This window comes from Miscanthus floridulus, chromosome 9 (genome assembly GCF_019320115.1).
Source record: "Miscanthus floridulus cultivar M001 chromosome 9, ASM1932011v1, whole genome shotgun sequence".
Classification (NCBI taxonomy): Eukaryota; Viridiplantae; Streptophyta; class Magnoliopsida; order Poales; family Poaceae; genus Miscanthus; species Miscanthus floridulus.
The window spans coordinates 28,647,235-28,662,711 of NC_089588.1; the positions used below are offsets into that span (position 1 = coordinate 28,647,235).

Genomic DNA, 15,477 nt, shown 5'->3' on the forward strand with positions numbered 1-15,477 from the left:
CAGCGGAAACATGTAAAATAGTCTATTTTCCGGAAGCATTTTTGAGTACTTATCTACTCTATAAAAATTAAACATGTTGGTGCAAATTTATAGAGATAAAAAACTAGATAAAACATATTGACAAAATGCTACTGAAAAATAGAAAATGGAAAAACTTAAACTGTTATCTCTCTGTGCATTCGGTCCGAGAGTGAAATCGGTCCAAGGGTCATCGGCGCGCTACGCCCTCATGCATCCCAACGGTGAAGATGGCCCGTGGCCGAGCTGAGCACGCCGTGTTCCCCGCGCCCAAGCCGCAACCTGGGCCTAAGCCGGGAATCTACCTTCCCGCCTGGGCCAAAACCGGCCCGTGCTCTGCCGATCGTCGATCGCAATCCGACGGTCAGGCGTGCAGATCGGCGAAACAACCCCCCACCCCCGCCAGCTGCTCCTCCCCCCAAAACCCTAGTTCACATCTCTCCCTCCCCCTTCTCTCACAGCACCGCGACCCAAGCAAGCGAGCAGCGGTGGCGGTCGCCCATGGTGACCGGAGGGGAGTGCCGGCGCCGCCACGGGGCCCTTCGTCGGCATGTGCGTTCCCCGCAAGGGAGAGCGCGCTGCCATCGAGCGGTTTCACGACAGTGCCGTGAGCCCCGGTCCTTGTGCCGGCGATTCGGTGACGAGCGGTGGTTGGCTCGTCTTCCCGCTTGGTGACAAAGCGTCAGCCGGCGGTGGTGATGATAGCAGGGGCCACCAGGTGGGTCCCACCAGTCCTCTATCCATCTCTAGGGTTAGTGTTAGGGTTTGAGGAAATTCGAAAACTTTCATCTCCTTGTGATTTCTTTTCATTTTTCTACCCCGATCTAGATCTACTGCCTAGAAGGCGATCTGATACCATTGCTAGATTCTTAGGATCACTAGGAGTAAGATCTAGTGGGTGAGAACATTTCTATTCGGAATAAGATAACCTAGACCATAAAAGAGAGAGAGAGAGAGAGAGAGAGAGAGAGAGAGAGAGAGAGAGAGGATTGAAGTGGCTGACCATCGGTGGGCTTGGCGGAGGAGCTCGCCATGGCGACGGTGTCGGTGGTGAGGTCGGTGAAGAGGGTTGAGCGTAGTGCAGGGCGGTGGCGTCCCGGCGGCGGCGAGGCAGTGAGGCTTCCGTCGCTGGTAGCGCCTCCCTAGATCGGTTAGGGTTGTGGGTGGGGTTGCTGGCGGCGTAAGTGAACCTCGTACTAGGTGCCTCGGCCCCCCCACTTCCTTTTATATGACGCTGTGCGACGGGAGGCCACCAACCATGGTTTGGTTGGGCGCCCCCGATCAAGGCCCCGACTCGGTCGTTAGATCAACCTAACACTGTATACACAACTGGTTATGTAGAAGACACCATGCGTGCTTTGAGTATGGGGAGACAGTCCAGCAACATGAATGCATCCTTACATATATTGGCATATGTAACCTGCAAAGACCACATGTAAACCATAAAGTTGTGATTACATAAATAGTCTTGTTCAGTCTGTCACTTTCTTAAAGGTAGCTTGGAAGTTTAAAATTGCTAAGACAACAATAACTTACAGCAGCTTTCCAAGACTATGGCCCAAGTAAATGAAATAGTAATAGCTACAGGTACTATCTAGTCATGATTCTTCATTCAAGCAGCTCAGGACCATTAGGTGAACTCTGATGTTTGTTGTGAAAAAGGCAACCACGGAAACTGCCGGATCACACATAATACAGGTCACAGTAATCTGCATAGCAAGGAAGGCCCAACAAAAATGCTAAGATTAAGACATCATAAACCCTTTTGCACTACCTCCAAATCACATCAAGAATATATCAGATGCACTTATCTTTGCAAAAAGAAACAAAAGGAAGTGCGTGAGCTTAATGGTTCTGCTGAAAACAGTTCAGTGATAATGCATATCTAGTCGTCAGAATACTTGTTGTAAAAATAACTCTAATCTATCCAACATATTCTTGTCTGCACTGACAGCAACCCCACCAACCCAATTGCAGTTGATCTTAAGTTTACACTTTTTGTTTTAGTGGCCCCCTGCGATGAAGACTTGTCGCAGTGACCTCCATTTGTGTAAGAGAAAGGTAGCTTCAATGTATTGCCACTAGTAGAGTGTAACAATTAACACGTTACTTTTTCTACAACTGTTGACTGTTGAGCTAGTAGTCTCGCAACAAAAGGTAGCTTCAATGTGAACTAGTACTGCAGTTAAAGCAGCAGAACATGTAAAGAACAAGGCAGTACATTGAGCACATGTGCAGCAGGTTGTTTTCTTCTAAAGTCAAAATGCAACTTTATTCATCGCTCTAAAGACCTGGCATAGGTACTCCATTATGGACCACCAGAACCACTGGTGAGATTCTCCCCAATCGACAAGGCAAAATGCGCAGCTGGTTTGACTGCATGCCAAATTGCTTCTCAATCTTTTCCGACATGCAGCACACATGACATGAGCGGAGCAGATAAGTGCACAACTACCTTTTCCAGATGAAAATGAAAGTCACATAAGCTTTTGGATAAATATGCTTTCCAAAGGAAAAGAGAAGAAAAGATGTATAGATGTTTTGACATTCATACTACTTAGGATGAGTTAGGTCTAGTGAAGGTTCTACCTATGACTATGAGAAGGACTCCACAAAACAAAACATAAAAAAGAAAGAAAGAAAGAAAGAAACATAAAGTGGGTGGGATATTGTGGATGCATGCGGATTTGATGCCAAGCCTGGATAGCTTTACCTAACACCACTGTTTCAGCAACTGAAAGATGGTGTAAGTGATTTATCAGTAATATCAATGATAACGAAATGCAATGACCCCTTCTAGAATGAGGTAGGTCGTGCAAAACATACTTCAAATCTTTGTCATTGCATCAGAACCAGCACCTAACAAGAGAAGTGAGTAAAAAGATACTACAACATCCAGCGCACCCACCAGGCCACTCCAGTTGATAAGGCATGAAGATATGGTAGGCTCGATGGATTGGAAGCTTCTATAGATCTTTGTCATTTCATCACCCGGGCGGCTAGGCAGATAACAAGAGGTATTCTTTCATATTTTCTGGAATGACATCACTACTAGAACCTCTGGTGATAATTCATTGAACCCCTGTCCCTGTCCAACTCCCATTTCCAAGAGATAGTCAAAAACATTTTAGGAAAAAAACAAACTTGTATCCTTTACATTCTGTTGTTCCATTTTCAAGCATACCATCTAATTAATTAATATAATCATTCATGTCCTCTCGTAAATTATGATAATGCAAGAGAAAGCAAAAAAATCTACAGCATGTAAGATATAGCGTAACTTGTGCTGGTGAGCTAACCAATAAGCCTGTATAGCATATTGGCATTATTCAGAAGAATAGCTTATTGCCCTGCTCGAGGATTCAGGTAGGCCTTTACAGTGAGTTATTTACGAATTTGGTAATTTGGCTTGTTAATGCAAAACAAAAGTGTGTCAGAGATAAATGCTTATTGGGACAGAAGCTTATGCAGAGAGGTTTGAGTTTAAATGAACTTAATAATACCAATCAGCTGCAGAAAGATGATGACATGTGTAGCTAAAGAAAAGTAAACAGATTTCCAAGAAGGCGACTGTATCATCTGAAGACGTCATCCTAAGAACAAGCATGATTTTGATGATAAGTCTTAAACCACAAGATATGACTTCTATTCCCTTATTCATGACACAAACTAAATCATTACATGGTATAAGGTTGAACGCATGGAGCACTTGGCTAAATGTTTAGAAATGAAATATACTGAATTCCTGAATGGGCTTGGTGGCCAGTTAATGGAAAGTGCATTGACATGGACCAAAATGTTGCTTAAGCATTTAGAGGGAAGCAATTGCAAAAAAGGCCAGTATTGGGCCATGGGCCTGAAATCTATAGCATCATTTGATCATATAATAGCAGACGAGCAAAAATAGTTTTGAAAAAAAATTTACCAGAGTGACACATAGTCTATTGGATTCGAAAAAATATCAGTGTTGTGAATGATTATAAACAAATCATTTGAATACATATAATACAAATTTCAACCCAAGAATAAATATACTGGAGTGCATTGAGGGGAGAACGGTCATCCACATTCACATATATATCTGGTTGATTGCATACCAGAACCAAAACTGACTTAGCAACCGTTCTTAGGTAAGCAGATGACTTATCTTGAGCCCAATACTCCAATGCCCACCAGTGATTGCCCGTACATGTTGTTATTGATACATTTCTGTTTGTGTCTGCAAAATTAATTGACTGGTCCAACCTTGAGCTTTGCTGACATCTGCACATGCACAGTACCTATGTAGATCATAGCACTACAGCAACATGATTGAATTACATGTAGAATCAAACTGCAAATTAGATTATTTTGTTCCTAAGGGTTCTCATCCTTTTTTCTTCTTAATATAATGACACACAGTTCTCCTTCCTGTTTGATAGATGATGTTTCTTTTTAAATAAATCATGCTAAGATTTATTTCATCGTTTTGAGAATAAAAGTTTTATGTTGAATCAAATCTGATGGTTTGAATATAAACTTTTCGTCTAGTTCAGGACAAGCCGAACTATTGGTAGAATAGAAACCAGGTCTACTAAAAAACCATTGCATGGATCAAGCCTCTATGAATATCCTGTTGTTATAAAAAATCTAAATACTGCTAAAATGGAAATCCCATTTAGGCCCTGCTTGGAATGCAGGAACTTCACAAGTAACAATTGAATTCGCCGTATGCTTTGTTTCTGCAAATACGCAACCTTCACTGGATTCATTTCAAACCACAGAAAATAGAAAGGCTGAGGGTTCTAGTCTTCTTGTTTACCTCCCGAATATTACAGAGAATATTTTTATGTATCCTAAAACAAACCTCTTTGTCTTTTCCCTGTCTTTCCAAATAGGAGATAACAATGTCCAATTCAGCATATGTCGGTTATTTTTACAAATACTTAGTAACTTGTCCACACTAGTCCACACCATATTATGCAGTCCTGCAAAGCTCGTAGGAACTATATTCAGACTCTTCACTACCATACTACTTCATGGCACAAGACATAATTTAGATTAGCATTTGCAGGGATACCATTATCATCTCTTGGCTTGGGTAACTAAACTATGACAGAAAGTAGAAAATACCAAGGGAAAAAACAATGTATTGGGTGGGGGACATTGGGTTGGACATTCCCATTTAGTTTGGCGACCAAAGGCACAAGTCATCTCGAAGTACCTATACTTACAAATGCTCACAAGACAGAGCATAGCACTAGTGCAGCTTTCCATGGTTGAAAACCAGAATGCAGTCCCTAGACGGGCTATCTAATCCCAGGATCAGGCAGCTGACTAGCTGAGGTCATGATTTGGCAGAAATTCACTAATGTACGTGAGAACAGAATATCAATTGGCCACTTATGAGGACTATTCAGCTTCAGTCTCAACTCAAGAACCGAGCATAACTCGGCTATCACTGACCCAACACCTCACTACACCACAACACCAAGATTAGCGATGAACGATCTGACACTAAAAGCAGATACAGCGACAAAAGATCTGTTGCTAAAAAATTATAACGACAGACCTGTTCAGACGGTGTGAGTCCCATCACTAAAAATCTTTAGCGACAGACATTACTTTTACCGACAAAATGTTTGTTACCTTGAATATTTATAGCAACAAATTGCCGGCTGCTACTCTTTAGCGACAGATAATCAGTTACCGAGCATTTACCAACAGATCATCCAATACTCCATGCATTTATAGCGACAGACTGTCCAGTAGGACAATATAAATATAATAAAAAATAAATACAATTTGTCACATATCAAACCGATATTCAAGCTTAATAGTGTCACATGTCACATGAAGATACATAAACATATATATATCACATGCAGGACATCTAATTTATCTTGTACACCATATCTATGTGTACATCACATCCGGCAAAGTCAAGCATCAAATGAATGTCTTGTACAACATATGTTTGTGTACATCACATACAACAAAGTTAAGCACCAAAAGAATTACATGAATGCAAATCTCAGCAAGCAATACTAGTACACTTTGTTTCACAACCTAAGGTTTGTGCACAAAATCATTTCTAGGAACTCAAAAACCAAAAGGAATGACTTACAAAACTAGAGCACATCCATTAGGTTATGTGGAGAATCATTTTCCAGAAACTCAAGCCAAAGGCTCCTGAAAAAGATAACCACCATGTAATCAGCAAGTGTAGACAAGTTATGTAAAACTGATGTATAATATGAGTTATCTAACGCACTAGACATCATTTGCGCCTAAGTGCGACAAATGCCTCTAACCAATTTAACTTTCAGTCAAGTTTTAACTTTCAGCGGTAAACTTTCACATCAACTTTCAGTCATTAAAACCCTTTATGTACCTAGCATTGCAGTCATAGAACTTTTAAAAAATGAATACTTGGTTACAAGTTTTAACTTTTAGTCATGGTAAGTGATAATGACCTAAACTAACTATTTTGTCCTTTTTCATTTCAGGCACCACGAGTGATGATGTAGCTGTGGATGATCAAGACTGCATTTAAATAGAAGAAACTTTCAAAAAGGTAATGCTTAGTCCAATCTATTTTTCTGAAAAATGTAGGTCAGATTTCAGCATTTTGTTTTATGTTTGTGCTTATATATCTGGTTTGTTCCTAGCAGTAATTTCAGTTAAGAGAAAAAGGGCAAAGCAGCTCTGCTCTTATTCAGATAAACAAAACTCTAGTTGTAGAACTACATGTGTTGCTCACATTATTTGTTACTGGATGGACTATGGAATCATTGTACTACTCTGCTACAGTTGTCACTAGGTCTGTACACAGTTTGACATACCTGTAGTGCCCTTGAGAGATCCAGATGCCTTCTTGCAAGCCTTCATCTATCACAAATATGTTTAATTAGGAACATCTATGTTTGAATAGGAGTGATTGGAAAGCAACTATTGAAGTGCCTGAACCGTGACTTGGGGCTCTTGGTGGGTTTCAACTCTACCTACCCAACTTGCTTGGGACTGAAAGGCTATGTTGTTGTTGTCGTCGTTGTTGTAGGAACATGAGTCATGCATCACAAATCAAATCAAAATAAAATTATGTCAATTCTAGTCTATTACTTAATTGTATGGCCATGCAATGGTCATCCTGTAAGCACTAGTCATAGTCTACATCTCGCTATTTGTTGATTCAGAATGAGCTGCTGCAGCAAGCAGACCAATATGCAAGCTACCACTATCTATACTATTTTACCATCTAAAAAGAAATAGCTGCAAACATTTCTGCATTCTATGCAGTGTCAAACGACCTCATCCTTGTGGCAGAGCATTAATCTACCAATAATCTCCTGCGTTTTCAAAAGAGTCATCTAACTATTTAAATATGCGGCTTTTTTGTTATTTTATTTCATACTACAGAATGGAAGTTGCTGATCCAATATAGAATTTCCTGTTCAGGCAAAACTTAGTCTAGCTGAGAAAGTTTTTGTAATTACCATGTGCTAGTCAGATATTGTTCACTTGATTGGCTTGGTGGGTGCAAAATTCCTTAGATCAGCGATGAGCACTCGTTTTGTATACTGGATCAGCATTGAAGATCTGCAAAATCCACGAGGTGAGCTTCTCTGCCACTTCCAACCTTTCACTAACAGCTGGATCGGCCTTTTGTTAATCTACTTGGCTTTCTTCTTTTTCGCTTTTCTCTTTTTCTTTTGATCACATTTGAAGATTGCCAGGATTTTTAATGCTGCATTAGCAAATTTTATTTAGTGCACTTCAACGTAGACAGTATACACAATATAAAGTAGATTGGTTCGCTATGAACCAATGGCAAAGTTCTTTCAAAAATTTCAGAGTACAACACAAAGGAATGGTCAAACTTTACTACAGAAAATTCAAGTCTGTAATAACCCAAAACAGCTGCCAATTAGGACGATTCATTGTAGTTCAGTCAGACTTCAGACCACACAAGCTGATCAGCCACTTAATTGATGTTATTATTTCACATCAAACTTGCAGTATTCACAAAGTTTGCCAAGCCTAAGTGACAGGAAGTTTGCCAAAAGGTACCAGTGAACATTACAAAACAAATAGACCTTTATCTTATACCATTCAATGAAGCATTAGCCATGTGCAAGCATAAAGCAAAAAACATGCAAAAACATAGATCCTAGATGACATAGCCAGTGTCAATTTAAACGCAGAGGACTGATAGCTGCAGCAGCTAACTTGACTATTGCACATATGCAATAAAAATTTCACAGGTAGCGACATTGTTTTGAGGCCCAACACTGAAGACAATAGTTGAGCATCAGATATTTGAGATATCTAACAAGTCAATTGAGCTCACCTTCACTGTTATTGACTTACTACTTGCCATTCAAGCAGGTTCGTAACTCCTGAAGACAGTATAAATGTTACAACAACAACAACAACAACAAAGCCTTTAAGTCCCAAACAAGTTGGGGTAGGCTAGAGTTGAAACCCAACAGAAGCAATCAAGGTTCAGGCACGTGACAGTATAAATGTTAGAATGGTATAATTCAGATCATGACTTCTTAAAAATTCATATTAGTAACTTCCCCAATTCAGCACAAATTTCAAATATAAGAGCCAAGCTGCTGCCGCTGCTCACCTGGGATAAGAGCCAAGCTGCTGAGGTGCTTCTGTTCACCTGCTTTTGCTAAAGAACTAAAGCTACTAGATGTTTGGAGCAGCCCCTGGAGCTTTATGACATATTGGCATGCTTCTCATCAGTAATAAGAGCTTGGGATCTAAACAAAATATTGCAAGAAATTTTTAGAACAGCAGGTAATGAAAGTTATACGAGATAGTATAATTCTGATCAGGTCATGCTAAAAGTTCAGATTAGTATAATTCATGTATTATTGCGAGAATCTGAATCTTATGTCTCCATTGTTCTTATAATGATTTGGGCAAATGCCATTCATCATCGGCTCTATTTTTTTCGCAGATGTGGCCAACTAAATTCTAGAACAAAACAAATGGAGTGACTCTGTTATGTACGGCAACGATTACCTACGGACCAAGCATAGCAGTGGCTAAGGAGTAGCATGCGCGAGACGCGCGGGATGTGCGTGGTCACCGTGCCGCCCACGGCGGCGACGTTCCTATTCTTTAGGACTCAGTTTGTTAGACGTTCCTATTCTTTAGGATCTTTGGTTAGTCAGTTTGTTAGCTCAGTTTGTTAGGCGTAGTCTCTGGTTGTTAGGCTTCAGGCTATAAAGCCTAAACACGTTGGTTAATGAGAAGCTAGCTGGAGATTGAGTTCAATCTCTCCCGCTCCCCGTTCGTGGGCGATGCCGAGCACGGCGTCGCTGCCTCGCCGCCGCACCACCTCTCGCTCACCAGTCTCTCTCTCTCTCTCTCTCTGAATTTCCTACCTGATACGCCTAGCGCCCACAACAGACTCCCACTCTCCCAGGTGTTGTATGATTCAGATCAAGACTTGGTAAAAATTCAGATTAGTCTAATTCAAGTATTAATCTTAAAATGGTTTGGGCAAATGCCATCATTCATCATCTGCTCTGTTTCTTTGGCAGAAGTGGCCAACTAAATTCCAGAATACAACAAATGGTGTGACTCCCAGGTGTTGGATCTGGTTTTGTAATCCTGAATTAAGTACATTATTTTCAAAGTGGATTGGTTCTGCCGATCTAAGTTGCACGGATACGGATACGCGTATCGGTATCGGAAGGATACGGATACGCGGATACGGCAATTTCCTAAGAAACCCGATACGTGGATACGTTTTACTATTTTTTTAATAAATAGATAACAATGCATATGAAATTGCAAAATAGATATTCAAGTTCAACATAGAGACATTTAAGGTCTATTACACTCAGAATAACATGATAGCATGTTCTAATATAGGAAATTAATAAAAGGTCTATTACACTCGTAGCAAACTAGCAATATAGTACTATAGTAGGATATGATAGCATCAAGCTTCTTCCTCGGCTTCCTCATTCTCCTCCACATCAAGATCACCCAATCCAAATGATACAGCCTGCAACTCCGGCTCATCAATGGAGAGGTCAGCAACTTCCAGAAGACCTACACCACTAAGGGAATCAAAAGAATCTCCTCCAACATCCCACATCATTGTCTCTCCTGTCTTGTATGCATCCGTTCTTCTTGACAAATGCCTCAGATTTGAGTGCACAAAGACCAAATCTTCAGCCCGCTCAGGAGTTAAGGCATTTCTCTTGACACTATGGATGAAGCTATATGTGCTCCAATTTCTTTCACAGCAAGAAGAGGAGGCCGGTTGGCTCAGCAATTTCATGGCCAAACTCATCAATTGAGGGACAGACTGTCCATGATTTGTCCACCAAGTCATTGGGGAAACAGCCCATCTATCATGTATAGAATCAGGATCATTGAATTCTTCTGAACAACTAGAAAACCTTGAGTATTCTTCCTTTACTTGAGCCAACTCTTGCGGTATGCGAAAGAACTTCTTGAAGCAAGTCATCCTCATTTGTGATACCTCCTTATCCTTGTGGGGGGGTAGTCGGCCAGCACCTTCTTCAAGCCACTTGTTGCTGTAAAATCTGCATTTGGCAATTTAGCATTACAATTTAGATCATGAGCAACTGAGCTGAATTCTGAACTGTATAGTGTATAGTGTTACCTTGGATTGAGTGAATGAGCCAAACAATGTAGTGGATTATTGCCTTTTGTCCACCTAGCAATCAATATATCATGAATAACAGAGTAGAGGTCTGACTCCTCATTTGGTTCCTTCCCTTCATACAGATATATCTCTTTCTTCACTTTCTCAATCATTGAATCCCACATCTCATAGATTAAGTGAAGACACGGGGTGTCGGTGTCCGCAAAGCGTATCATATCATAGATAGGAGTAGTGATCCTAAGAATGTAATCTACATTGCCCCACCAGACATCACTTAGTATTTTTTCCTTTACATGTTGGGCAGTTGAAGCATCCTCTTTGTAGATGCTCCATTTGTCACTAATCACCATGTGTTGGAGAGCTGCTTTTACCTCAACAAACCGTTTTAGCATACACACAACCGATGCAAATCTTGTTTCAGCAATAGAAAGCAACTTCAAATGGCTGAACTCATTGAACATGGAAAGACGCATGCCATGATTCATTATGAAATTCTTGATCATAGTAGCCTCAACTTTAACATCGTTTATAAATTCTAGTTGTCCCCAAACATGCATATCCTCATCAGTAGGTGTCCTTGGCAGTTTGGGTTCACATATATTTTTCATAGCAAGGTTGAGAGTATGCACTACACAAGGTGTCCAAAATATGTGATCATATTCAGCTTCAATTAAAAGACCAGCACCTTTGCAGTTTGCAGCATTATCTGTGATGATTTGTACCACATTTTGTCGCCCTACTTCATCAATAATAGCCCTCAACTTCTCAGCAATATATTCTTTTGACTTGTATTCTCCTTCACAATTGTCAGCCCTCAAAAACATTGGAGCTTTCTCAGAAACAGCAATGAAGTTGATGATTGGCCTCCTCTGAGGATCTGACCAACCATCACTGCAGATTGTGACCCCTTTCTCTGGCCATGTGCTCTTTGTACTCTCCAATAGATGCTCTATGTGCCTTCTTTCTTGCTTCAGGAGTGATTCCCTAGCCCTGTTATACCCAGGGATTGTGTAACCTTGCAAATTGCGGCTGCAAGCAAATGCAAAAGCTTCTCTAAGATATGGGTTTCTCAGAAAGTTGAAAGATACCCCTCCAGAATACATTGCTCTAACAATTAAAGCATCCAAGTGCTTGCGGTCTTGCAATGCCCAAGATTTTTCCAATATAGAAGCAGGTCCTCTCTTGTTCTTCTTGTTGTAATTGCCTGAAGAAGGACCTACAGGCAAAGCAACGGTGCGTGTCTTTGCTCTTTCCACCAGCTCCTTGCACCTTTCCACTTCCCTCCTCATCTCACTCAGCATTTCATATGAAACCTTCGGACATTTGATAATCCCCTTCCCTGATTTCTGCAGCAAATGAGCTTCAACTCTAGTGTAGCTGCTGCTTTTTTCCAATGGACAATAGTTGCATCTCCAAAGAGCATTTCCTCCACCAGCTTTAGGCCTCTCTAGAATGGTGACATGATCCCACAGCGGAGCCTTGATATCAGTTGTTTCTCTGGACCCAGATCCCACACTACCACTAGCAGTAACACTAGCACTAGCTACACTACTCAAATTTGGAGATGCCATACTGGACAATGAACATTGGACAAAATAAAAAAGGCTCTAATCAGTTATCACTATCAGGAAAGGGGTAATGGCCTATTGGCCTTTGGCCTAATGGGGCAGGCCGCACTGGCTCAGCCGCTCAGCCCTAAATTGGATTGGGGAGGAAGAGGAAGTGAGCCAGTGAGGAACTCACCTAAGCAGGGGGCTCCTTGTCGCCGGTGAGGGCGAGGGCGGAGGCGAGGTCGGAGGCTGGTCGCCCGCTCGGACCGTCTTCTCCTGGAATGCGCTCGTCGGGGCGTACTCGTCCTGGAGCGCCGGCGAGGCCTTGCGGGTCCTGGAGCGCCGGCGAGGCCTTGCGGGTCCTGGAGCGTCGGCGAGGCGTCAGCGGCCCCAGGTTCGGCGCCCGACGGGGGCGAGCTGGAGACGGGGGCGAGCTGGAGACGGCGCCCCACGAACGTGCTCGCGTCCGTCCTCAAGCCGTGCGTGGCGGAAGGGGACGGGCTCTGCGGGGGCGAGCTGCACGGGCTGGCGGTGAGGGCGGAGGATGGTCGCCGGCGAGGTCGGAGGCGGACTGGCGGCTGCGTGAGGCGGAGGCAGAGGCGGCTGCGCGTGGGAGAGACTGGGAGGCGGATGCGCGTGGGGAGCCGGTCAGGCGGATGTCTGCGTGAGGCCGAGGCAGAGGAGGCCAAGGAATGACCTATTGGGCCGGCTGGGCCGTATCGGCTGGGCCGAAACGTATCCATTCGTCAGTTTCTGGCCCAACTAAAACGAGATACGCGGATACGCCGCGGATACGTATCCGGGCCGTATCCCAGGCGTATCCGTATCGGATACGTATCCGATACGGGATACGGCCCTTCCCTGGCGTATCCGTGCTTCTGAGCTGCCGATTGTGTGCTTAATAAGACAAACTTGCAGAACTGAAGAAGGTATTTCCATTCTGGTATTCTATTTTTTTAATTTGTTACTAACTTAAAGTTTATACTCTTTACGTTACCTATGCTTTATTCTCACACACTGTATTTTGCTAAGCCTATACTTAGAGCAAGCTTTCATGAACTTATGAGTTCAACAGAACACGAAAATAATGAGATGATCGAGCAAGCAAACTTCACATAGAAAAACATTTTATTAAGGTAATCTACAGTCAGTACATGTTCCTTGGATGTATGACCAAATTGCAGTGACAGTGAATATATGCATGTCGCACTAATAGGCAACAACAGTAATAACTTCATAGGTGCTACCATGTTGCACTGATATATGCATATGAAAATTAGCTTCAGAATTCACAAATAAAAAGGAACCAATAGTGATTAACTGTTTCACTTCAGAGTTCAGAAATAAAATTTATCCTAAACACTAAATTAGTCTCGGTCATGGCTGATTAACTTCGGAGTTAAGAAATAAAAGTTAGCATAGTTACGAGCACCCTGTGCTGATTTAGAGACTTGAACACCCATCAGCCGGTGTATTTGGAACTCATTTTATTTTGAACCCGAAATTACAGAAAAGAACATTCACCCTGTTCGCTTGTTGATTTCAGTCAGGCTTATTCAACCAGCCAACAGTGTTTTCCTCTCACGACAAACCAGCACCAGCCAGCCCAAATCAGCCCAGAACCCAACCAGCAAACACGCTGATTGTGTGAGATATAGACTCCATTCATTTTTGCATGGAATTATTTAATTATAAATTATGAACTAGCTATCTTAATGAATGAACCGATGAAATGAACAATCTTCAATTCTTTATGCAACTACATACGCATGTGAGATATATTGCTTTGAACCGTGCGAAGCCATTGAGCCGCTAAACATGCGGCAGTGAGAGGTTTTAATTTGTCACATCGGAGAGAATCAGCAGAAAAGTTTTCCTGCCTGCATGGTACAAATCCCATGGGTGTCTATTATTTTTTTTTGCTGAAAGCCAAGGTGTGATATAATATTCGATTCTATATTAACCTCGCAAAAAAGGTAGCCAGTTTTGTTGATAATTATCAACAGAATGTTAAAGTGAACTCTAGATAGAGACTAACTATCCAGCCCAGCGTAGAAAAAGAAAAGAAATTAAATGATTTAGTAGAAGTCATTTACAGTGAAAAGCATAGCAACAACAGGAAAAGAACAAGAAGGCGAGAGAAGCAGGCTCACTTCAAGATACATGTAGATCAGGTGAAGACAAGGTCCCAGGTACACTGTCACAGAAGCCACGGCAACGCGTCATGGCCCAGCCCCGCCGCCGGCAGGCGTTGTTTGCTCCGTTTCTCCTGGGCGCTCTCGAGCAGGACCTGTCCAATAGAGACCGCAAGCTATTAGGAGTTACACAACAGGGAAATAGAAGAGAAGAGGGACCAACAAACCTCCGTGGAACTGAGGGGCGCGAGATCCACCGGCGGTGTGCTTGGCCCGCACGGGAGATCTACCGATGTTGCCTTCTTGGCCCGTGGCACCGCGTCCTGAGCCCGCCGACTCCTCCCCAGCCCGCATTGCCACCTCCTCAGCCAGTGCGCCAGATCCACCGCCACCGTGTCTTCTACCCGACGCCGCCCCTCGGCCCACCATAGTGAGGACGATAGGCCAAGAGGAGGAAGGCGCAAGAGAGGTACGGAGAAAGGCGCCGAGGAGGAGATGGATCTGCGCGGTGGAAGACTGGGGGGGGGGGGGGGGGGGGGGGGGGGGGGGGGCGATTTGGGGAGGCCAGGGGGAATCGGAGGGGGACGAGAGGGAGGCGGCGGCGCTGATTTGGGATCTGGGGGAGTAACAGAATCTAGGGCTGCCCTGTATGCTCGTGGGTTGGGCTGAAATTTGCCCGTGACCTGGGTTGAGGTGGGTCCATTTTTTAGCGACAGACCACAGACGATATAGATGCTTTTAGCGACTGACAAGGCAATGGTGAATCTAAATACATATACCGACAGATAGGGCACGGTAAACAAAGAATTAGTTACGGATGATCCGTGAGTTATCTTTAGCAATAGATCATCCAACGATAAATATAATTTTTAGCGTCAGATGTCTGACGGTGATGCAGTGTTGTGGTGTAGTGCCTTCAGAAAAACACAAGAGATGCTCCGCTGCAGCAAAACCCCCAACCAACTCCTCGATTGATCCATTCGTCCACAGCTTCCGCCGACCAAATTAACCCTAGGCCAACAATTCGTCCCCATGGAAACTGAATCGATCACCTTAAGGGCAGCAACACGGCTAGCACCGGCGCGTGTATACTAACCCTAGCTAGACGAAATGGGAACAATTCTGCAGGGGG

At 43.0% G+C, this 15,477-nt stretch overlaps 1 protein-coding gene and 1 long non-coding RNA gene across 9 annotated transcripts; both read right to left on the bottom strand.

Annotated features, from left to right (window-relative positions):
* Positions 1-5,946: 5,946 nt before the first annotated feature.
* On the bottom strand, positions 5,947-14,847 carry LOC136483601 (uncharacterized). Of its 8 annotated transcripts, none has more exons than XR_010765526.1 (7): positions 14,573-14,847; positions 14,364-14,500; positions 8,633-8,771; positions 8,348-8,396; positions 7,494-7,596; positions 6,843-6,888; positions 5,947-6,189 (listed from the first exon to the last, which is right to left on the bottom strand). It is a non-coding gene; the product is annotated as an uncharacterized lncRNA (long non-coding RNA). The 8 variants fall into 8 exon arrangements; XR_010765522.1 differs by having other exon boundaries at positions 7,494-7,744; XR_010765527.1 differs by having other exon boundaries at positions 6,843-7,028; positions 7,494-7,744.
* On the bottom strand, positions 9,618-14,357 carry LOC136483589 (putative transcriptional regulator tpeD). Its single transcript, XM_066480708.1, has 2 exons — positions 10,658-14,357; positions 9,618-10,577 (listed from the first exon to the last, which is right to left on the bottom strand). Exons 1-2 carry the CDS (start codon positions 12,229-12,231, stop codon positions 9,965-9,967), a joined length of 2,187 nt encoding a protein of 728 aa, XP_066336805.1. The 5' UTR covers positions 12,232-14,357; the 3' UTR covers positions 9,618-9,964.
* Positions 14,848-15,477: the final 630 nt, after the last annotated feature.

Excerpts from the sequence above, each read along its gene's own strand:
- LOC136483589 (XM_066480708.1), bottom strand. The coding sequence starts at position 12,231 with ATGGCATCTCCAAATTTGAGTAGTGTAGCTAGTGCTAGTGTTACTGCT. Across the intron at positions 10,578-10,657 it reads GCTCATTCACTCAATCCAAG|ATTTTACAGCAACAAGTGGC; the intron begins GTAACACTATAC and ends TGCCAAATGCAG.